The sequence below is a fragment of the Molothrus ater genome, chromosome W (genome assembly GCF_012460135.2).
Source record: "Molothrus ater isolate BHLD 08-10-18 breed brown headed cowbird chromosome W, BPBGC_Mater_1.1, whole genome shotgun sequence".
Lineage (NCBI taxonomy): Eukaryota > Metazoa > Chordata > Aves > Passeriformes > Icteridae > Molothrus > Molothrus ater.
Genome location: NC_050510.2, coordinates 112,995 through 136,113, shown reverse-complemented (window position 1 = coordinate 136,113; position 23,119 = coordinate 112,995). Strand labels below are relative to the sequence as shown.

At 38.2% G+C, this 23,119-nt stretch overlaps 1 protein-coding gene across 1 annotated transcript in view; it reads left to right on the top strand.

Annotated features, from left to right (window-relative positions):
• Nucleotides 1-12,673, top strand: part of LOC118701514 (guanine nucleotide-binding protein G(q) subunit alpha) — a 195,355-nt gene extending 182,682 nt beyond the window's left edge. Inside the window, exons 6-7 of the mRNA XM_036406170.2 lie at nucleotides 1,225-1,378; nucleotides 8,006-12,673. Coding sequence (XP_036262063.1) covers nucleotides 1,225-1,378; nucleotides 8,006-8,196 — 345 coding nt within the window. The 3' untranslated portion in view covers nucleotides 8,197-12,673. The remainder of the gene's footprint in view (nucleotides 1-1,224; nucleotides 1,379-8,005) is intronic.
• Nucleotides 12,674-23,119: the final 10,446 nt, after the last annotated feature.

The following is a 23,119-nucleotide window of genomic DNA, read 5'->3' as shown; positions in this document are numbered from 1 at the left end:
CACCCATGCCAGTCCAAGTTGTGGGAACATCTGCGACCACCCCTTGGATACCTGGAACTTGGACTGTATAAAGGTGGTACCTCCAGTAGAATGACTCTGGGACCCCCACCACCGAAGACCAGGGTGAAGAATGCTGCAAGAATCCACATGGTGGTGGTATCTTTTGCTTAATTTCTTTCTCATTCTCTCTCCCCCCCCGCTCTCTTTCTATTTCTTTCTCTCTACCTCACATTTACTGTTAAATAAAATCTGTACTATTGACTTTGGCATATGGTCTTGTTTGCACATTAATTTGAGCAGAGACATCTCTCATTAATCAGATCATAACAGCCTGTTTGATGGTGAAACTGTTGTTTTCAGGAGGCATCTCCTAAAAAAAACTTCTGCAGTAGCTAATCAGGTCTGCCTTAGAATTTTCAAATAATAAAGTAGAGTTAATTCCTGGTTCTGAACTCAGTTTGTTCTGACTCTGTATTAACTACATCGTGTCAGCCTAACAGTTCTTCAGAATTGTATTGAACCACACAGAATTTTACAGTGTCAGGAAGCCCTTGCAAACAGAACTGTATGCTTCACTTATTTAAATTTCTACTATCACACAAAATGTTTTGCAGGAGCAATTAAACAAGGCTTAAGTAAAGGCTAACTTGATGTTAGAAACAGATTTACCATTTGTAAGATTTTATGTCATAAGCCTTTGATTTGGGCAAATATTCTCAGGTTATCAATGAGTAAGTTCTAAATTTACCCGGAACTATTTTAATGTCAATCTCTTTCAAAAAATTAAGGATTACATGCATTTAAAATTCAGGAAATTCATATAAAATAAATAAGGTTCTTGAAACTTGGTTATTATGTCTTGTTGTACATTTATCTCTGCCTTGAACCACATGCATTTCAGTGCCCATGAATTTGTTGACTGATCATAACTGTGCATAATCAGTATTTACAACAGTACCTGTTACAGCTATCGTGTCCATGACCTGTGTTCTAAAGAATAATCATGCTTGAGTCATTGAGTTTGCAAAAGGAAACTGCCTGCATATTTAATATACCACATACCTATGAATTGTAAATGAATCAGTTAAATCTTACATTTTGGTAAGAAAGTGGAAAACATGAAATTGATATGTTTATGAAACAAAATGGAATTGCATTGATTAAAAAAAAAAAAGTTATTTTCACAAATGCACAAATGTATCTCTTTTTTTTTTTAAATTCCAGAATCGAATGGAAGAAAGCAAAGCACTCTTTAGGACAATTATCACATATCCATGGTTCCAGAATTCTTCGGTCATTCTGTTCTTAAATAAAAAAGATCTTTTAGAGGAGAAAATTATGTACTCCCATTTAGTTGATTATTTCCCAGAGTATGATGGTAAGTATATTGCCACCAGAACTCATGCCCCCATTTAAATTGCAGTAGTGACCAAATGTAATAACGTTGCCCATATTTTGCTTGGAGGTTCTTAGGACAAAGATAATCACCCATTCTTCATTAAATCCATTTTCTTCTTTATAAATTGTACTAAGTACACCAAATGGTTAGTTTGTAGTTGAACGACTTACTGGTCATGTTTTTTTAAAAATTATATGAGAAGGAAAATATTATTAAGAATAACAGTTTTTAATGCTTCAAATTTTTAAAGTCACTGAAGTCTTGTGGAATTTTCTAGATTGCTAGGAATTCATCTTATACCTCCATTAATAGTGGACAAGACGGCAGTACCTTTCATGTCAAATTATTGATTCTAGATGAGTAACATCATATTTGCAATGGACCTTATTCTGTCCTTGTTCATAAGTTGGGATGAGGATTTGAACTGAAGTATAAAGCTAAAATTATATAAAAATACATTTTTCATTCTACTCAACATCTCACATACTCTTTTATAATTGGGTTTGTGTTTTGTTGTTTTTTTGTTTAAGGCTGGAAATCTGAATACAAGTCATAAATTCTCTGTGTCTCTCAGATAAATCAATATCACTTCTCCCACCCTTTTATTGTACCATTTCTTCTTTGTTTCCATTATTTTAATTTTATGTTACTTATATGAAATTTAATGTGCTTGTCCCTGAAAACATTATGTGGAACAAACAGCTGTTTCCAAAGAAGCTGTACTTTGAGAAAGTTCTCCTGAGGTGAAAACCTAGATATTCAAAGGTAACTGAGTGGAGACTTTGGCAACAGAGAAAAAAATCATATTCAAATAATAACATCTCTTTTGTCACACCAGAGAGTGAAAAGCAGATTCAAAAGCTACAAAAAAATTAAATCTCTCATTTTCAAAACAAGATAGTGATAGAAGGAAAAAGTTTCATGTTTTTCCTCTTTGAGAGGAAAGGATGTGTTCACAATGAACAGCCTGCAGGATCAGGCCATACTTAATTATGAATCAGTGTAAGTTTAGTTTGATAGTACTAAACAGAAGATAACTGACAGTTAAATAGAATATATTCTTGTATTTTTATGTTAGAAGTGTGGCAGGTGCCTTAGATGACATCCTGCAGGTGAGAAGGCTATACGGGCCCTTTTGTTATGATCACTCAAGTAGAGGTAAACCTGTGTTAAATTCTTGTCCAGAGAAACCAGACAAAAATTCATACATAAGAGTTGACATTGGAAGGGAGCTCTGAAGATCATCGAGTCCAACCTTCCTCCTCAAACAAGGTCATCCAGTGACTGCTTCACAGGTATATGTCCAGATGGCTTTTGAATATCCCCAAGGAGGGAGACTCTACAACGTTTTTGGGCAACCTGTCCCAATGCTCAGTCACCCTCACAGTAAAAAAGGAGTTTCTGGTGTTAAAATGGAAACTCCTGTGTTTCTTGTTCTGTAACTGGTCACCATCCACAAGAACCTGGCTTCATCTTCTTTGCATGCTTCCTTCAGGTATTTGTACACATTAATAAGATCTCTATCTGAGCCTTCTTTTCTCTAGGTTAAACAGTCCCAGGTTTCTCAGCCTTTCATCCAGTCCTTTAATCATCTTTGTGGCCTTTGCCTGGACTTCCTCCAGTATGCCCTTGTCTTCTTATACTGAGGAGCCAAGAACTGGACACAGAACTCCAGGTGTGGTCTCATCAGTGCTGATTAGAGGGGAAGGATCACATCCCTCGACCTGCTGGCAACATTTCTCCTAATGCAGCCCAGGATACCATTTGCCTTCTTTTTGTCAAGGGCACATTGGTGGTTCATGTTCAACCTAGTATCCACCAGGACCCTCAGGTGCCTTTTCTGCCAAGCTGCTTTCTAGTTGGGTGGCCCCCAGTATATATTAATGCCTAGGTTTGTTACTCTTCAGGTGCAGGACTTGGCACTTGCCCTTGTTCAATTTCATGAGGTTCCTGTCAGCCCATTTGTCCAGCCTGTTAAGGTCCCTCTGGATGGAGCCACTCCTCCCAGTTTTGTGTCACCAACAAATTTGCTGAGGCTACACCCTGCTTCCTTATTCAGATCATTAAAGATGTAAATACAATTGCATCCAGTATTGGCTACTGGGGTACCCCACTAGTTACTGTCATCCAACTAGACAATATCCACTGCTCTCCCCTCATCTACTAGGCCAGTCATTTCAACATAGAGGGTTGTCAGATTTTCAATCAGTCAGCTCAGAGAAACCTTCTTCCTCTTCTCCTTTACCATGGGTAAGGGAAACAAAAAAAGGTTATGGACAATTAGGGCCATAGCGAGTAGGCCAGACCTGAAAGTCATTTAAGTGTCTAATTCTGCATATCTTGCTGAACTTAACCCCTTAGAGAAGGTTATGGTTTAATTTGATTTCTTTTGGTGGAAAGATGGGGTGGATGACTTGTGGTTTGCTCCCATCTGGCAACTTAGTATCACACAGCTGCTTACTCACTTCTCCATGCCTGGGGAGAAGAATCAGAAAAAAGGCAGAATCCATGGTTTGAAATAAAAACAGTTTAATAATTGAAGTAAAGTAAAATATAGTCATAATACTAATGACAATAATAACAATAATAATGGTAACGAAAAGGACAGAATAAAAACAATTGATGTACAATAAAAGCAATTAGTGCACAATATAATTGCTCACCACCCCACTGACTAACGCCCATCCCGTCCCTAAGCAATGATTGGCCCCTTCTGGCTAACTTCTCCCAGTTTATATACTGGGCATGATGTTTTATGGTGTGGAATATCCCTTTGGCTACTTCAGGTCAGTTGTCCCAGCTGTGGTCCCTCCCAACTTCTTGTGCACTTCCTCACTGGCAGAGCATGAGACACTAAAAAGGCCTTGACTCAGAGTAAGCACTGCTCAGCAGCAACCAAAACATCAGTGTGTTATCAGCATTATTCTCATACTGAATCTAAAACACAGCACTGTACCAGTGTAGTGATTTTACCTTGGCTAGATGCCAGGTGCCCACCAAGCCACTCTATCACTCCCCAGTGGGACAGGGCACAGAAAATAAGATGGAAAGCAACTAGTCGGTTGAGATAAAACAGTTTACTAAAGCAAAAAAAAGAAAAGTGAAAGTTTGAGTGCACAAAAGCAATGGGAAAAGTTAATCTCTACTTCCCATCAGTGAGCGATGTTCAGCCACTTCCCAGGAAGCAGGGCTTCCGCATGTGTAGCAATGGGTCCAGAAAGCAAACATTGTAGAGTAATGAATGTCCCCTGTTCCTCCTCTCTCCCTTAGTTTTTATATCTGAGCTGACATTATATGGTATGAAATATCTCTTTGGTTACTTTGGGTCAGCTTGCTTGGTTGTGTCCCCTCCCATGATCTTGCCCACTCACAGCCCCTTGATGAGGGTAAGGAATGTTAGAGGGACAGTGCTGCTCAGCAGTAGCCAAAACTGGTGTGTTATCAACACCCTTCCAGCTACCAATGCAAAGCAAAACACTGTGAGGTCTGCTAAGGAAAAATGAACTCTATCTTAGTCAGACATAATACAACCAGCTGCTAAGAAGAAAATTAATTCTATCCCAGCCAAAACCAAGACAGTTGCAAAGTTTTTGGCTTGCACAGGTCACTGTGTCCCTCTCTGCTGTTCCAACACCTTCTTTGGAGATGTTGAAGATGGACGCATTTGGAGAACTTATCAGAATTAGGTATTTTTCAGTCGGATCACTTTTGCCATGTGGGTAGTACAATGGAGAAAGCAGCATTTGTCCTGGTTCAGGGCCAATTTGGGAGAGAAGCCCCAAAGAGGTTCCTCTAGAAAAGCAGATTCAATTGGCCCCTCCCCCAACCAGTTTGGGAAAAAAATACCTCCTTAGAGAAAAGTGGAAAAAACTGTTTATAAAACAATAAAACCTCTTGCTGCTCCAAAAGAGATGACAAACTCAGAAAAGTCCCCTCCTTGGGTTGCAGCTTGGCTTACTCAGTCTCTTATTAGTCCCTCCAGTGCTGGAAATGCCGCAGCCCAAGTTCGGCCTGGTGGGCCACAGGTGCGAACTGCCGGTGCTCTTCTGGGTGTTCAGTCCAGAGCAGATTTAAACAGGTCTAAAGAAAAGGGAAAAAAAACCCCACAGTCCAGCGAACTTCTTTGCCTCAGCTAGCTAAAACTAACTAAAAACCAAGGAGAGCTCTATCCCGCTGTCTGTCCACCCACAGACAACAACAGTCCAGGAGGAGGAATGTGGAGGAGTGAGTGCAGTGTCTGAAAACAAACTGTGCACTTCTTCTCTCCCCCCTTCACTCTCTGGAACAAGTCTTAAAGGTGCAAAACTTATTATTCAGCATAAACAGAACAAGACTATTGGGGATAAAAGCATCATATAGTCAACCCAGGACAGGATCAGAAATGGTAACCAGGATGGCAAACTGGACTGATTAAACCAAGCAGTTGTACTGCACAGTATGTCATAACAACATTGGATGAGAGACTGAGATGTGCTCAAGGGTGAGAGTATCACATGAAGATATGCTTTCAGAGATCATACTAAAAGACCAACTCAAAGACTGGAATGAAGAGCTGGGAGTAAGGAAAAAGACAAAAAGTGACCATGTTTAGAAAGGAAAGAATTCAAAAATATCTATCTGTGAGAGCGCACTCCCCTCCAGAGTCTTCAAAGAAAATAAATGCTGACAATTCCAAGTTAATGTAGCCAAGCTAAATTGTAGTGCTTTTTATACAAAACTTGACTATCATATAGAGAAACCCTTTTAAGATTGCTAAAAAGGGAGCTATGGACAAGAAACCTACTGATTTGTATTAGAATTCTTTTCCAAGATTAGTTAGATTGTAACCATTTAGCGTTGTAAATCTAGCATTGGTTCATTCCCTTTTTCTAAATACCTAAGATGGTAAACTTTCTTTTTAATCTCAGTTTTCCGTACTTGAATTACATTATGATAACCAGACTTATTATTAGGCAAGCAAAATTTGGATGTGGGCTTTAAATAGTGCAGTAGATTTTAAAAGAGGAACAAAACCTGTCAGTGCCTACCCACTGTAAAAGTGTTTAACAAAATTCTAGGAAGTTGATTAAACCAATAAATGTCTTATTTTTAAGAAATCATTGTCTTTGAAAGTGTTGGAGTCTTCTTTACAAATATTTAAACTTCCTAAGAGTAAAAAAAAAATAATAGGGACATTAACTTTGCTGCTGTTTCTATAGAATATGTGATGAAGCTAAAGGCTAGAACCTGTTGTGTTTAGACATTTTAAAAATTTAGAAGTCCTCTTTGCCCTGGTTCAGAGAAATTATTATGTTTACATGTCCTCTACATCTCAGAAAATGTGTAAGTCTCTGTATATGTCTATATATAGACATGCATATTCATGTGCATACAAGATATTGTAGAATCATGTTCTCCTTCCACAAGGCTTTGCAACCAATAGATACCAGAAAGTATTTTATCTTTTGTGATGCCATTGTTACATAATTTGTGCATTTATCCAAATTAGAAATGCTTAAATTTGTATTTAAATATTAAAAATAAGTTTTATTTTGCAGTCATTGAAAGTTATGTGGGCACATGCTAACTTCCTAAGTACAGAGTTCATAACCATTGAAGGACAGAACTATATAACAGCTGAGTGCTGGTTATATTGTCATATAACAAGACCAGAACTAATAAGGAGATAGGAGGAAGAGGCATGGCAAACATACATGTTCTGTATAAACCCACATTGCAGAAACAGGAGGACAATGGAATAATGGCCCATGAAAATTGCACTGGAACAGTATATGTATATACAGTATAAGAAAAAATAACTTGTGGCTGATGTTCCTACTTCTGTGCTGCTCTTTTGGCTGTGAACCAATTCTCAATCCTATAGATTGGAAGTCATTATTTTGCCTTCTGCCTTATGCAAAGCAGAATATGCAGTTTGGTTATGTAGACTTCATGCTCTGAGAATTACAGACTTTGCTTAAATTTAATAGAATTGTTATATATAATTTAGACATTTTATTTGTTAGAACATTAAGTTTTGCAATTGAACAGCTTCAACTAGCAAGCATGTATATCTTGCTATCACTAAATGTGGTGGTTTGAAATCAGAATTGGTGCCCCGTGTGAGGAAATTGAACCAAACCCACTATGCTAAAGTAAATTAAATTCCGTTGGGGACGGTGTCAAACTAGTTTAAGATGTAACTTGATTATGCTACATTTTAAAAGAATGTACTGTTTAAATACAGTAGACTGAAAATGGGCCAGATCTGTTAATTTTTTTTAATGAGTATGAAGCAACTAATTATTCTGTTGTTCATTTTGTGGGGTCATCAAGTTCATCTCTCCATTTTTAACACCTTATTGAAGAAAGAAGAAAGCACAAAAAGAACAGCTCTTCTATTATCACCTTCTGGAATTTCCTTCAATTTTTATTTTTTAATGGTCCCCACTGGGAAAAAAATAGTATATGGTAGTATTTGTTATTAAATTTTTTCCCTTCCTCTCTCATACAAAGATAACAGACTGAGTCTTTCTTCTGTTTTCTACTCCTGAGGTTCCCCACCTAAGTAAGCTCAAATATTGAATTGACTTTAAGAGAAACTGACTTTTTCTTCTTAATTATCAGGACCACAACGGGATGCACAAGCAGCACGAGAGTTCATCTTGAAGATGTTTGTAGACCTGAATCCAGATAGTGACAAAATTATCTACTCCCACTTCACTTGTGCTACAGACACAGAGAATATACGCTTTGTCTTTGCTGCTGTCAAGGACACGATTCTACAGTTAAACCTGAAGGAATACAACTTGGTCTAACTGTGCCTAAAAGGCCCTCCAAAACCACCTTTGTGTGATTGAAGATGCACAATAGGGACTGGATTATCTGTGAAAACAAGTTGCATAATACTAATTTATTGCTGGCCTGCACTCTGTGAATGTTCAGAGTTTTTTAGTTGATATTATGATTTTATTTAAACTATATGGAGGAAAACCAAAATATGCTGAAGTACAGTCACAGTACATTTTCTTATTTTTTAGGCAAAATCTTGTGACTCAGTGGTTTCAAAATTCTCAGTCATACACTCACAAAGGATAACAGGTTTTTGCTATTGCAGCAAAATCAAGCTGGTTTCCTCTTTCCCTGACCCTTTGTCTCCCTCCTTCCTCCCCCGCTATGTTTTGAAAGTACAATGGCCATTTTACCACTTGCATTCCTTGATAATATATTTTCTGTTGAGTGACTTGGCCAAGAAAGTTACTATCATCAGAAGTGAAGTTATCAGTCATTCAAATTTTACAGAATGTGCTTTCTCTGAAGGATCAGAAGTATTGATAGTATGATTTTTTTCATTCTTAAAATTAGTGTTCTCATTCTGTCTTCACTTCTGAGACTATTGGGAATTGCAAAATAGAAATAGTTGTGTATGGATTTAGAATTTAAACATACTTTCACAGTTCAGAAAGATGCATAGAAGACAGTAATAAAATAATTAAAGACATAAACCTCAGATGTCCATAGAATATCATCGAATCTCTTTTTAATTGCCATGTGCCATTATTTTCTCTTTAATCACTAATGACAAGTAGAAATGTCATGGACACTACATTTTCCCCAGTGGCTACAGCCGGAAACAGGGGTAGGGGTTTATTTTTCAGTTGTGTGCATTTTTTCTTAAGTTAGAGCTTTTTTAAAGTGTTTTTCCACGGTAGAAAAGAAGTTTTTTTGCTGTATAAAATCTTGCCAAATATGGCTTTTTATGAAACCAATACTTTTGAAACATAGGATAGTGATTGAAATGCCAAACTAATTGATTGGGAATTGACTTGACTGAGTCAACTACCAAATGATAAACATAGTTTTAAGTCATATGTTCCTGTTTTTATTGTGTTCCATTTTCTAATGCCAAAAACAACAGTGTGAGTGAACATGCTACTAAGTATATGTGTATAGAAGACAGTTTAATTCTCTCTTTATGTCAGAGATGGCATGAGATTACATACAGTGTTTTTTCTAATAATATCAAGCACCTCGTTTATTACTGATGAATGATCACATTCAGAAACCTTTCTTGATAAGGTTGCCTCTTAACCTATTCACAGACATTTTATAGGTTTCATGCAAAATAGTCTCTCTTGATGTTCTTTAGAAAGATTTCTTAATGCAAATCACTCTTGAAATTTAAACATGAAAAATTTTAATAACAAAAATGTAGCACCCATCAATGAGCAGCTTGGGTTGAAAGGTATTTTTTGACCAGGTGCATGATTGCTAGCAAGCTACAGAGAACTCTGAGGTCAGACATTGAATTACTTACATTGCCAAGTAGCAATAGGGTGCACTTAGCACAGAAGCTGCTGCCTCTCAACAGCAAAGGAGAGGTGGAAAAACAATCTCTTATTACTTGAGTAACGAAGTTAACAATAAATACTAATGAGATGTTTCTCATCCTTAATACTCCCTACTCTAAAACAACATTAATAAGAATAGTTGCTAGGTTTTGTTCCCTCATAAAACACCTTATAATTGGAAATTGATTGTAGGTATAGTGCAATTATGAATGCTATAATCATTGTACATGCATATATGCCAACATTCATATTGGCTTTATATTCATTAATTTTTGGCAAATTGATTGTGCTGTGTTGATATGTATCTATGTAATTGTATAATATGTCTTATAGCTGATTCACATTTTAAATAATGTTATTTTATTTACTTTTTAAAGAGAAGAATGTAAATTTTTTTCAGTTTATTCCTGACTAGGTATTTGTTGGTTTTATTTAAAAAGCTTATCATAGTACAGAACTGCAGTAGCATTGTGCTATATAGAATCATTTGAACATTCCTGAATAAAAGTAAATTGGAGACACATAGAGGACAGTCAAAAGCAAGACAATGCTTAAATCTTGTCAGGGCTTTATACAGATGTAGAAGCTGTTTTTGCTAGAAGAATTTATGCCATTATATTTAGGATTAGAATATAAGCTCTTAAATATCAATTTGTATTTGGCAGATTCAACTTCAGTTAATTTTACCTTTCTAATAGCCTTTTTTAGAAAAGTGAAATTAGACACATTTCAAACCATTGAACATAAGTACTAATGGGTATATTCTATTTCCCTAAAAATATAATAAAACCATCAGATCAGTTAAACATTAATTCAGAAATTACAGAAACCTTAGACTTAACAACCACAAAGTTGCTAATGTTAAAAATTTTAAGCAGTTAAAATGTGTTTAATAAAGCTAAAGCACATAGTTGAAGGCTATAAAAAGTGACACTGACATTCTAAATGTATCATCAGAACAGCTGTTGTTATTATATATGTAATTCTAACATTGGCCATGATCTTACTTATAAACATAACAAATCTTCTGTTTTAACTGTTGACTGGAGTGTGTGATAATATCCTTTCTTTCAGCCTGTGAATACATTGGCCACCATGGATTTAGTGATATAAATAGAACTGTAGGGGGAAAAAAGCAAAAAAATGCCAGTGTTGTTTAATGAAGGTTTGGGTTTGTTTTATTATGGGATATCGGGGGAGTGTATGGGGTTTTAAGTTTTAATATAAAAAGGATTTGTATAAAACAAACCAAAAATTTACACTTTATAGACATATTGTGATTGCAAAATTCAAATGTGTGTGCCACTGGGCTACTTCTGGTATATTTTAATTGAGTTGAACCTGTGACAATGTTTAGATCATTTAAACATATTCTGAAAAAAGATAATCAGCATGTTAACGCAAGCCTTACATAACTCACCTAACACAGCATTGCAGTGTGACAGTGTTTACAAAAGCATTTAATTTTTAAATAACAGGTGTTCTCATTTGCAATATATTTCATTGCTATTGCTGTTGCTGTTTTAATTGGTGATTTCCACTATGCATTATAGTGCTTGAGTCTAGAAGTATGTGCCTCTAACATGAAGCTGAAGGCAAAAATAAGACAGGAACCCTTTTAATTTTGCAAAATTACATTGTTTCATTGAATGTCATAAATAGGAGAGGAGAAAAGGAAAACATTGGGAAACTATTCTAGGTGTACAAGAAAGCTGTAAATACATTTTACAAAAACCTTAAACTTGCTTTTTCACTAGTTAGCTGGCACTTTGTTTACATATATAGGATTATGAAGCTATAAGGGCAGTTTACTTTTATAATTCAGACTTTTGATTTTCAAGGTAACCTGTAATTTTAAATCATACTGCCACATGATTGTGAAGCACTTTTTAAAGTTTAAAAGTGGAGAAGAGGCTTTATGCTGGTTATCAGTCCGAACTGCCTGCATGATTTGCAAAAACTTTAAAAGGTGATAAAAGGGCTGCATATGAAGATATTGCTAGACTCTGAGCTTTTGTTTATGAGAGGCAAGACTTTCAGATTGCTCAACTTTATGGTCCTTCCCTTGTTATGCATTTTTCACAAAATATTGAAATAATAGGAGAAAACAGAGACATGTTAACCCATATGGAAAAGAAAAATAATGTCCAAATAATTTATTATATGTGCTGCTAGTATTGAAGGTCTGCATGATTATCCTGCATTACATTAGCAAAATAATGAAGTGTGCACAGTATATTAACAAGGCCTACAAATTACCTACCTGTAGTTAAGAAATCAATAAATTAAATATGTTTTGGAGGGTGTCGCAAGCAAGGAAATTAAAATGGCCTGTTGTAGATAATTAATGGTTATTTGAGGCCTTCACACTTTTGCAGATAAAGTCCCTCTTTGGACATAAACAACTAAGATTGTATGTCCCCGTCCAATTTGCTAGTTTAGTAGCGATCATGAAAAACAATGTATTTTGGTTTGAAGAGAATGACTGATAGTTCCTCTTTTTTGTTGTTGTTTTTGCTTTTATTTACCATTTTATTTATCAGTCAAAACAAACATTTCCATGTAATCAGTAATCCATTGAGGGTCATTGTTTATCTAGTTACAGGGTTTTTACTGTAACTTTCTCTAGAGCTTTTTTACAGTAGCTGTGTTGCAGGAAAAAAAAGAATTGAAGAATCATTTGGGCAAAGCTGATGTTGAAGGTAGTGTCAAAAATGCAAGGGAATTCAACCAAATCAATCTTACTCTTGGTAATAAGACTGCTGTTTTTGTGATGTTAGGGGGTTTTCCATCAAAAGATGGTCTAAGATGAAGTCTTGCTGGATTTCTTATTTATCATGCTGCAGAAAATCCTTTTTTTTGCCAATATATTGGAAGGGGAGTCAGATACATTTTTAAAATTTGCAGTGTTTAACAAAATAAAGATCATATTTGTTATTCTGAAGTGTCATTTAAATGCATGTATCGTGTGTTGTTTGGGGGACAAAAATAGGGTGTGGTTTTCTGTTTCTCTGTTTAAAAAACTAATGCATAAATGCTGCTCCTCAACAATCGTGTTGGTTAAAAATACAATACTTTTCACCATAGCTTTGTACTATAGTATCTTCTTCGTTCCTTGACATTTAGCTTTTCTCAAATATATTTGGGCTTGTTCTCCCAAAATATTTCTTATGACAAATATTTGTCTTGGGAATGGCTTTTATCCCATATCAATTTTTTGGGGGTTTTGTTTTGTCCAGAAATGGTCACTCCCCCGCTCCGAGCTTCGGGAGTATCGCAAGGGGTGAGTGCCAGCACAGGATTCTGAGGGTTAGGGGCAAGGGGCTGTTTCCTTCTGGTGGGGCAATTCATCTCAGCGGCCACACTGCACAGTGCCTCTTACTAGAGATACTGTTGCTTTGTGGTTTTTGCCTGGTATTTTTTCTTCTCCTTTGGCACTGTGACTGGGCTTACTGGCTTGCTTCTCTGTTCCTCTGCTTGCTCGGGAGCCCAGAGATAGTTAGTGCTGCGCCGGGAGCCCACTGGGGGCACCCCTCTGTGCGGCCCGACCCCGGGACCAGCCATCGCCAGTGAGCTATCTATGGGACCAATTCCCCGCCCAGCCCTGCTCTTTTCTGCTGCTGTTTCAGGGCTTCTTGCTACATTTTAACCTGACACCTGGCCACCCCCCAGCTTCTGGCACGGCCCTGGAGACTGTGCTACACTTTGTCATCCTGGGTGTGCAGCTTCTGAGGTTCCTGCTACAGTCCATTTCGCCATCCGGAGAGACACCGGGACTGACGGCCCCTATGAGTTTGAACAGGAAGCCCCTTTTCTCTCTTCTGCCAGCTCACCTGCCATAGGCCATGTGGAGAGAGGCGACTGAGCTCGTGCCACAGCGCCCTCTGCAGCCGTGGGAGAATCAGTGTACCTGCCCAGCCTCACCAGGAGCCAACAGCGCCCCTGCCGGTTGTGACTATAACTACACCAAAGGGGAAAGTGCTTGTCGGCCAGGAGAAGGCTGTTATTGGGTCTCTGTTTTTTTTGTTTGTTGTTGATACTGTTATTGTTTGTTTGCCTTGTTATACATACATACATACATACATACATATACATATATATGTGTATGTATGTGTATGTATATATATATATACACATATATATACATATACTAGTAAAGAACTGTTACTCCTTTTCCCATATCTTTGCCTGACAGCCCTGTAATTTCAAAGTTATTATAAGTTGGAGGGAAGGGGGTCATATTTTTCATTCCAAGGGAGGTTTCTGCATTCCTTGGCAGGCACCTGTCTTTCAAACCAAGACAATATTGTATAGATGCATTGTCCCCATAATTAGTTTTTTAATTATACATGCTCTGTGCTCATTGTCCATATATTAACATTTCCTGATTATCCTTATTACAGTCAGAAAGTTCAAAACATTTAAGGTTCAGTACAGTGAATACAGTTATTTGGCATTATTACTAAAGATTTTTTTTGTTTGTGTACAACAGAAACTCAAAAGCATGGGGGAAAATAAATAACCATCTGTCTTTATTAATAGAAAACATTCAGAATTTGAAGGCTCTTAAGCGAAATTCTGAAGTATTTTGCATGATTGCAATAGTTCTGCAAAAGCAGACTGTTTCTTTGTTTTGTTTGCCTAAGTGATGATTGACAAAACAGAAAGAGGCCTACATATTGGTTTTCAAGATTGACTCATACTTTAGCAGCAATCATCGCATCTCACATCTTTATGACTGAAGAAACAGAATTTCAGGACGCTTGCAAAGATGACTTTGTTCTCTATTATGTGATTACAAGTTTAAATAAGATTTTTGGAATGCAAATAATTTTCCTAAGTAAGAATTTCAGTGAATTGCTGTTGCAGAATGCAAAGGCGAGGGATCAATGAGGAAGGACTTCTTTTACCTTTATGTCTTGGTGAAAATAACATCAACAAAAATACAGGTGCAAGTGATGATATTCAGATATGTGAAATAGGTGCTGAAACTATTCATGAGATAAATTGCTTATAGATGTGTGTCATGGTTTGAGACTGGCCAAATGCTAGGCACTCACAAAAGTCATTCACTTACTCTCTTCTGCTACAGTCGGGTAGAGGAGAGGGAAAAAAAAATTAACGAAGGGCTCATGTGTTGAGATAAGGACTGGAAGAAAAAACACTGTAAGGACAAAATAGGTTCAAATTTAAAGGTGCAAAGTAAATTTATTATTAACAGGGTCAGAGGAGGATAAGGAGAAGTAAAATAAGCCTTTAAAACATCTTCCCCCCCCCCCAGCCCCTCCCTCTTTCCCACCAATAGTGCAGGGAGATAGGGTGTGGGGGTTTTGTTCAGTTCGTCCCTCAAAATCTTTTTTCTTTTCACTCAAGGAGAGGAGTCTTTTTTCTGCTATGCTGTAATATGGTCTGTGCTCTCAGGGTCTGTCCAACCCCAGCTGCTGTAGGTGTCCCGGATAGTGAAGTCCTGCTAAGCACAACCTGTCTAGGTGTCCCAGGCAGGCTCCCAGCTGCAGGCAACCTTAGCAAGCAGCTCAGCTCTTTAAGTGAGATCAGCTCTTTGGTGAATTCAACTCTTTAGTGATTTCAGCTCTTTGCTTACTAAGTGCCTCAGCAGACACGGGGAGAGAGAGGAGAAGAGCTGTGTGAGGTTTCACAGATGTGTTTTTATTGTCAGCCTCTGCAAAGGGTGTCAGGGACAGGTCTTCTGACGAACTGGGAGAGGCAGGGATTTATATAGGGTATGTGGGTTTTGGGAAACAGTCCAATAGTAAGGGTCGAGGTGTATATGACCAATGGTCTTAGAGAGATAACAAGGGTCCGAGGAGGAAGAAGGGTCTTTTGGTCCAGTCATCATGACTAGGCATTTCTTATCTTAGGCAACAGACTGCCAGGGAGGCCTTGCAGGCCCTGTGGCTGCTACATTGGTCCACACTTTTTTTCAGATGGCAGATGATGATAGTTGGCATATCAATAGCAGGGTCCACATTACATGTTTGCTGGATGCTATCCTGTCAAAACAGACAGTTCACTCATAACTATCAGCTACCACTACTATGACTAAGTTTTTGTTAATAGCAGAAATAAAAGCAAAGTTATTTTAACATTATACATATAACATTCATCCTAATATTTGTGAAAAGTCAACAACAAGTATTTATAACAGCAAGGTCCAAATTCTTCAATAGAAATGCTGATATATTGCATGACTGATAAAACTTGCCATGTGGGATGTCTACTCTCTTTTCAAGAATTTTGATTTGAAAGTCTGATTGGACTGAACCACAGCAAGTAACTTTACAGCTGGGTGTCAACACATTGCATGATTTACAAAAGTCGCTGGGAGCAATTAGCTGAGTGAAGCCCATGGTAGATTTAGCCACCCATCAATAAAGGCATTTCTTTGCTCACTTTAAAGCAAACCCTGACTTCCCCATTACCATTACCTGCAAAAGCTATTTGAGGTTTATATATAATTGGCTCATGACTCGCCACTTTAAAGGAGGCAGAACTGTGCTGGCTTTGCCTGTTTGCTTACTTTTATACCCCACAGCTTTAATATGGTAATTTTATTGTGAATCTTTAGCCAGGGGGAAACAGGTGACAGCATTTCAAATAGGTACAGCTACTTAGTGATTTCAGTGTAGTTATTCTTCCTTGACACTTGAAATTTGTCTTCATATCTCTTATGAATGGATGTGGGGGGTTAGATAAGTCCTCTCCTTTTGCCCAGGCCTCCAGCAGCATGCAGTATCTTTACTGAGGTGGCCAGCATCCCGAAACCCACTCTCATTCACAAGTTCTTTAATAACAGCTGATTCAGTCTATTAGAGAATTAATTATTTATTTAATAGACACAAAACTAACAGGCATAAGACTTAAAACAAACTAATACTACACAGGAATAAGCACAAAAAGAGACTACTAGTAGGCAAATACAGCACGAGTTTAAAGGTACCTATTAATGTTACAGCTAGCGAAGAAATAATATAACTTAGGATTCAATGTATCTTACCATCTAACTGTTGGTGGGGCACACATTGAGATCCTTTCCCTCAGTCCCCAGTAAAGTAACTAGTGAATCTGCTTCCAAACCCTGGGGAGAAGTCCTGAACACTTGTCAGGGTGCATGTATTGGAGGCTTCTGCCTCCGTGCTAACATGTGTGTCTTTTATAGTTTATAAAACAGTGTCTCTCAGTCAAGAATATTTCTTTTATCTCTTCCCACATCTGCTCTCCAGACTATATCAAAACAGTTTAAATACACTGATGGACCACAAGTGCAGTAAACAGTAGCTCACTCCTTTAGAATCATCTGAAACCATGACTTTGTAGCTGTTTATATACACATCAGTCTTACCCACTGACCTAACCGAGTTACATGTGCAAAACTCATGGCAGTATGATATCACTAGGTCCTTGATTTGCCAAGATATATACACAATGTTGTCATTTTTGGGAGTAAAGCTGCACTTAAAAAAAAAAACAACCCAGCAAACTTATACTTATACTAGAAAAGTACTGACCGTGACCAGGTATTTTCAATAATGTTTGCAGTTACCATGAGCTGTTCTCAAAATTAATTTATGTAAAACCCTAGACTTTCTTGTTGCTGCTATTTCATTTATGAATCAGTTATTTGCTTGCATATTGTTCATTGACGTATAACTGTTGTAATGATGGAATATAAATGAGTTAAATTCTGTTGTATCTGAAACTATTAAAGGAACACTCTCAACTTTGACTTTAGTTTTGTTAAATTTAAGTGATGTTTATTCTGAGTTCTGTTAAGTTTAAGTTCTGTAAAGTTTAAGTGATGTTAGGTTTAATTTCTGTTCATTTGAAGTTCTGTTACATTTAAGTTCTGTTCAGTTTTAGTGATGTTAACCTTAAGTTCTGTTAGGTTAATTTTCTGTTATGTTTAAGTGATGTTAAGTTTGAGTGAAGTTCTATTGCAACATGCTCATTTAAATTAAAAGATACAGTTCTTTTGTTATAGAGATAAGATTAGACAAACTGAAGCAATTATAATGGAGAATTGGTAAGCAACTGTTTAAGAATATAACATAAGAAGTTGTTTAAAAATATGTGAAGATGTGGTTTATTAGATCCTTAATTTCATCAAAGATTCTATGGGTATAAATGTTCTGCATTGGTCAATTAACATAATTATTCATCACAATCTTTGATATTTTATCTTCCATAGGTAGCACAGAAGAATAAGTAACAATTACAAGTTGTAGATATTAATAATTGTATGCTGTTTAGTGCTTTCTTTCTTGCTTTTATTTTGCTTTATTGTCATATATGCATAGATGTGTGGAGAAATATAATCTTGATCTTTTAGAACAATTACTGCTGATGTATTAACAATTCTGAATATGCTGTTAATATCATAGCATGCATTCACTGACCTTTTGTAACGGGCATTATCCATAAGATATTATTTGATGTTACGCGTGCATTTCTTTGGTTGTTTGCAGTTTGTTCATGGTACCATTGACTACTTAGCTAAAGATAAAATACAAAGCCAGCTGCTTTACAAACTTTCACATAATGTTGTGTAGTCATCTGCAAGACGTATAATTTTTAAGAAACTTTCCCAACTGATATTAATAGAGGCTTTATAGGATATATTGAGGGAACCCTTCCAGTTAATGCCTTGGCTCTGGTCAAGCCCTGGCCCTAGCTGGTCAGAAGTATGCCAACAGACCTGGGTGTTTCTGCACTAAAAATGTAATCAGGTCACTTTGACTTGCCGATTTGGGCTTATAAAAGCTAGATCCCTTTTCAAGATAACTTGGAAACCTTTCTAGGGAAGGCTTCTCCAAGTCCTTATTGTGAAACAGGGCTCACCAGCTATTGCACACTCTGGGTGATGGTACAGTATTTAGGCAATTGATGATGTATTTTTATAAATCACCATCCTTTTTGCCATGTGCTAATGATTACCTGTATTACCTTCCTTATTTTTGCTCAATGTGAGTTTATTGCTTTATTACATGTATTGCTTTACTTTTATGTTGTCTTTATGTTTGTAGTAAGAGACACACATTGTCAAGAAAAAAAAGGGAGAATATGGCTCCTCAAGAACATTTAAATAATACAATATTTACACTAAAATTTTTGAAAGCAGATCATCAGTTTTGATCCCTGGCAGAGTGATACTGCTCCGAAGATTTGTGTGTGCGGAACCAATTTCTGAAAGTTTTACATAAGGATCCGCAATTGGGTATGCAATGGCAAGGCCTAGCTGATTTACTAACCTAGGGGAGAAGCTATGCATGTGTTCTATCGCCAATAGGTCCAAAGTGGTTACCTGCTTGTCTGGACAAACATCGATCACTGTGGGACTTTTATCTTCTTTTTGCTACGGTCAAGATTAAATGTGCAAGATGGTATTACTTGTTCGGACTCAGATGTTTATTAGTTTTTATCTATATTACAGTCTCACAAACCATGAGTTGTACAGCACTTTAACAAAATAAAAATGGAGCTCTATCTCTCTCTTACAAGGCCTTTTCAGGATAAACAGTCTAATTGAGAAATGACACCAAAATTATTTTTTTTTTTACTTTTAGCCCAATAACCAGCTACTCGTGGCCCGCAATGCAGATTTTTTATCTAATTACACAATACTACCCAAACCCATAAAGAAGATGAAGAAGAACTAGTTTCTGCCCTAAAACCTCCATCTTGCTTTATATATATTATTATATCTTAAAACCTTAAACTCTAAGTTTTCTATTATGTGATATTACACACTTCTATGCAAACTACACACCCATAATCCCAGTTCTATCATTCAATTTTGGAAGCCTTCTCTTTGGACTCAGCTTAAACGCAGTGTTCTCTTGGGGGTCAGTGTCTTTCAGCGCAGAAAGTCCAAAATTCTCAGTAACCAGGGTTCCAATAGCTCACATCTGAGAAGACAAGGCCCAGTGAGAGGAAAAATGACCTGATCACCATTCAGCCCTTGTAGCTAAGGCAGGAGCAGGGGTAGGACTGCCAGGAACATGGCTGTGTCTGGAGGCTTACAGGGGCAGCCTGCCAACAGAGACCTTGTGTCCCACTGCACCCATGATCATATTATTGTGTTCCTGCTGACCTTCTTCAGTTATTCGCTGTTCCACGCTTCCAGAAAGATATTCAGTAGTGTCAAAGTCAGCATTTCCAGCTAATGGACTACCTCCTGCCTAAACAACATGGCCCCTGAGCTCCAGCCATATGAGCTTTGGAACAGTAGACATTTACTTCCACTTCCTGGGGACACTATCTTTTTGTTTTCCTATGCTGTGGGTCTCTTTGTCAGTGGCATGGTTGTTTTTTGATGGGTTTTTATTCATTGTGATCTGTATTCTATCTATCTTATCCTGTATCAAGCAGATGAACAGTAATAGTCTTAATAAGATAATGGCTTTACAGGTGCAGACTGTTTTGACATTAGGGTACACGAACCCTTTGCACAAAAATCAAAGAAAGGGGGAGATGTTGCAGTGTCTTGGGGTGGTTTTATAAAAATACTGTATTCCCCTATCATCTGCTTTATGCCCAGAAGTGGGTCCTGTAGCTTTAAGCTGGGCCCAAAGGGAGCAGGGGGGAAGCCGGAGGAATCCTTTCGGCGGTTTGTGTTCAAGCTCACACAGGCCCCTCCATTCTCAGCTCTGCATCGAAGAGAGTGATGCCTCCGGTTTTACCTTTTATATTTCCACATTCTCTACTGCTTAAGTGTGTAGTTTTCAGCTTCATACTAAGGGATGGTAAGCTCTCTTCCCAGAGTAGCTAGACAAAACAATTCCTTCTCTAGCCGGGGACCAAGGACAACTGATCCAAATCTCAGGCCCAAGAGCATAAACAATGGTGGAATGAAGAGAGAAAAGCAAGAATGATAGGACTTCATAATCTAAAGCTATAATTGGACAATTCACTCCAATATGCTAATGGACCAGAACTTATTAAAGTGAGAGACCTCATGACTGGTTGTCCAGTTTGTGGCCATTTTGGATTCATCTTGGGTGTAGCCCTGGCTGGGCTCTTGTACTGCCCAAGGTGTATCCATTGAGGCCTTCTAATAAATACCTACTTTATTCTTTAACTGCGTCTAGCCTCTGTTCTAGGTCAGCCTTCACAAGGCATCAGGAGGGAGTTACATTTTTTGCTTTCAGCTAGCTTCTTTTTGCTAGCTGAGGCAACAAGTTTTCCCAGAACTGTAAGAGTATTTCTTCAGTAATTTCTGTGGCTTCTTCTGGAACTGTTCAGGTTTGCTCCAAACACCAGAACATCGCCAAGAGCCCCACACCATGGCCTGGTGGGAAGGCTGCAGGGATGCCACATCCCGGCTCCGGAACTCAGGAGAAGCAGAGCAGAACTCTAAATCCACCAGCTTTCTTCACAGCAAGGAGACTCGAGCATTCATTTTTTCCCCATGATCTGTGGATTCTCTGTGTGTTAAATAAACAAATTTTTCCACTTTCCTCCAAGAAATCCCTTTCGTATCAGTGGGGGAGGGAGTGCCGAAACATGCCTTCTTTAGAGGAGAGTTCATTTCAGGATGTTTCCCCCTAAACTTGTCTCAGACCAAGACATGCGGATAAGTAAAGCTTTATAAAATGAAAGCCTTTTTACCCTTGTAAAATCATGGCCCACTCCTGTTACTTCAGCTAAGTAGAAAAAGTCTCTGGGAATGACTTAGCTGAATTAGAGGTAGAAAAACAAGTTATATATCCATCGCATGTTCACATAATGGTGTATGGTGGTTGATTGAATTATGTTTGTTGTATTTTAAAGGTATGTAACTGATAAAGGCCTAACTGCTTAAAAAGGCCTGTTTTTTGCAATAAACTAATTCCCTTTTGCACTTGCCTGGGGGATCTGCGTTGCTCTGTTTCCTTTGACCACGTGTCCTAGGGTGACGTTATGATGCTTGTATCCCCGATCGTCTGTTCTGTTTATGCTGGATATTGTGTTCTGTGCCTTCAAGACTGGTCCTGAAGACTGAAATTTTGTTTTGTTTTGTTTTGTTATCAGCCAGCTCACTCCCCCAGAGTCAGCGGGACACAGAGTCGGGGCAGTGCATAGTGCTGCTTTTGCTTTTTTTTTGCACTTGCTTTCGCTTTGCTCTTGCTTTTGCTTCTGCTTGTTAGTTAGTTTAGCTAGGCAGTCCGAATTTTCCCTGGACTGTTTTTCTTTCCCTTTTCTTGGAACTACTCGAACCTGCTCCGGACTGGGACCTGGGAAACACCGAGAGTTTGCACTGGCAGCAGCCATTCCCAGTGCCGGAGGGCCTGATAACAGTGACCATTCCCAGGAGAGACTTTCTGAATTTGTCATCTTTTTCAGAGCGGTGAAAGAGTTTTGTCATCCGGTATTGTTTATTTTGTGTGCTGGGGAATGCTTTGCCTGTTAAATAAACAGGTTCTTTACACTTCTCTCTGAGGAATCCTTCCCAAACTGGTTGAGGGGAGGGGCCACATGGGTTTGCTTTCTGGAGAGGCCCCTTTGGAGGTTTTCTCCCAAATTTGCCCTAAACCAGGACACCTTGATACCCTTTTGGATCCTTGAAATATCTTTTCCTGAGGTAAACTGCAACATGTATGTACAGGGCCTCTGCTCCAGTCACAAGAGCATGCTTTTGCCACTCATTCCCAGTCAGGCTAATCTCAGACTACAATACAATCAGCTCTTTGGATCCCCTTGTCACTCCAGAAATACAAATGGATTCTGTCCCTGTATAGCTTGATGGCATTAGGGTACACTGTGCACCAGTGTCTACTAAAACCTTGCACTCCTGTGGGATTGATGTACCAGGCTACTGAATCCACACAACCCAGTTATCTACGCCACCTGGCTGGAGGCAGAGCCCCTCTAATACTGATCACAAGGTTCCCCATTAACATCTTGTAGAAATGGACTAGAACTTCTCTCCATAGAGTCAGATGAATGATCAGACCTTCCATTCTGCCTGGAAAACTGTCCATTGGAGCCTGGAGCAGCAACTTTCCTGGGAAAAAAACTCATTTATGGCTGTTTTTCCCTGTAATTCCCACAACCATGCATATAGGATTGAGGTAGGTTGCCCATCCCACCTCTTCACATCCTCCCGCAGGTAAAACCACAGGGTACCCTGTAGTAAACCCCATAGATTTAGGAAAAGCACCATGGAGGATATGAACAATAGGAAAGCTGAAACAGCAAAAGAAAATTCCTGTTTTCTTGTCCTCCACCCCTTAACCTACCTCTGTAACCCTATAAGGCAATGTCATGTTAACCCCTTACCCATTGGTCAAGCTTGGATCCTTTCCAACCCTATAAAAGAAGCATACTGTACCCCATTAGTGGAGAAAGAAGAAGAGCAGAGACCCTTCACGGACCTCCCCGAATAAAGCCATCT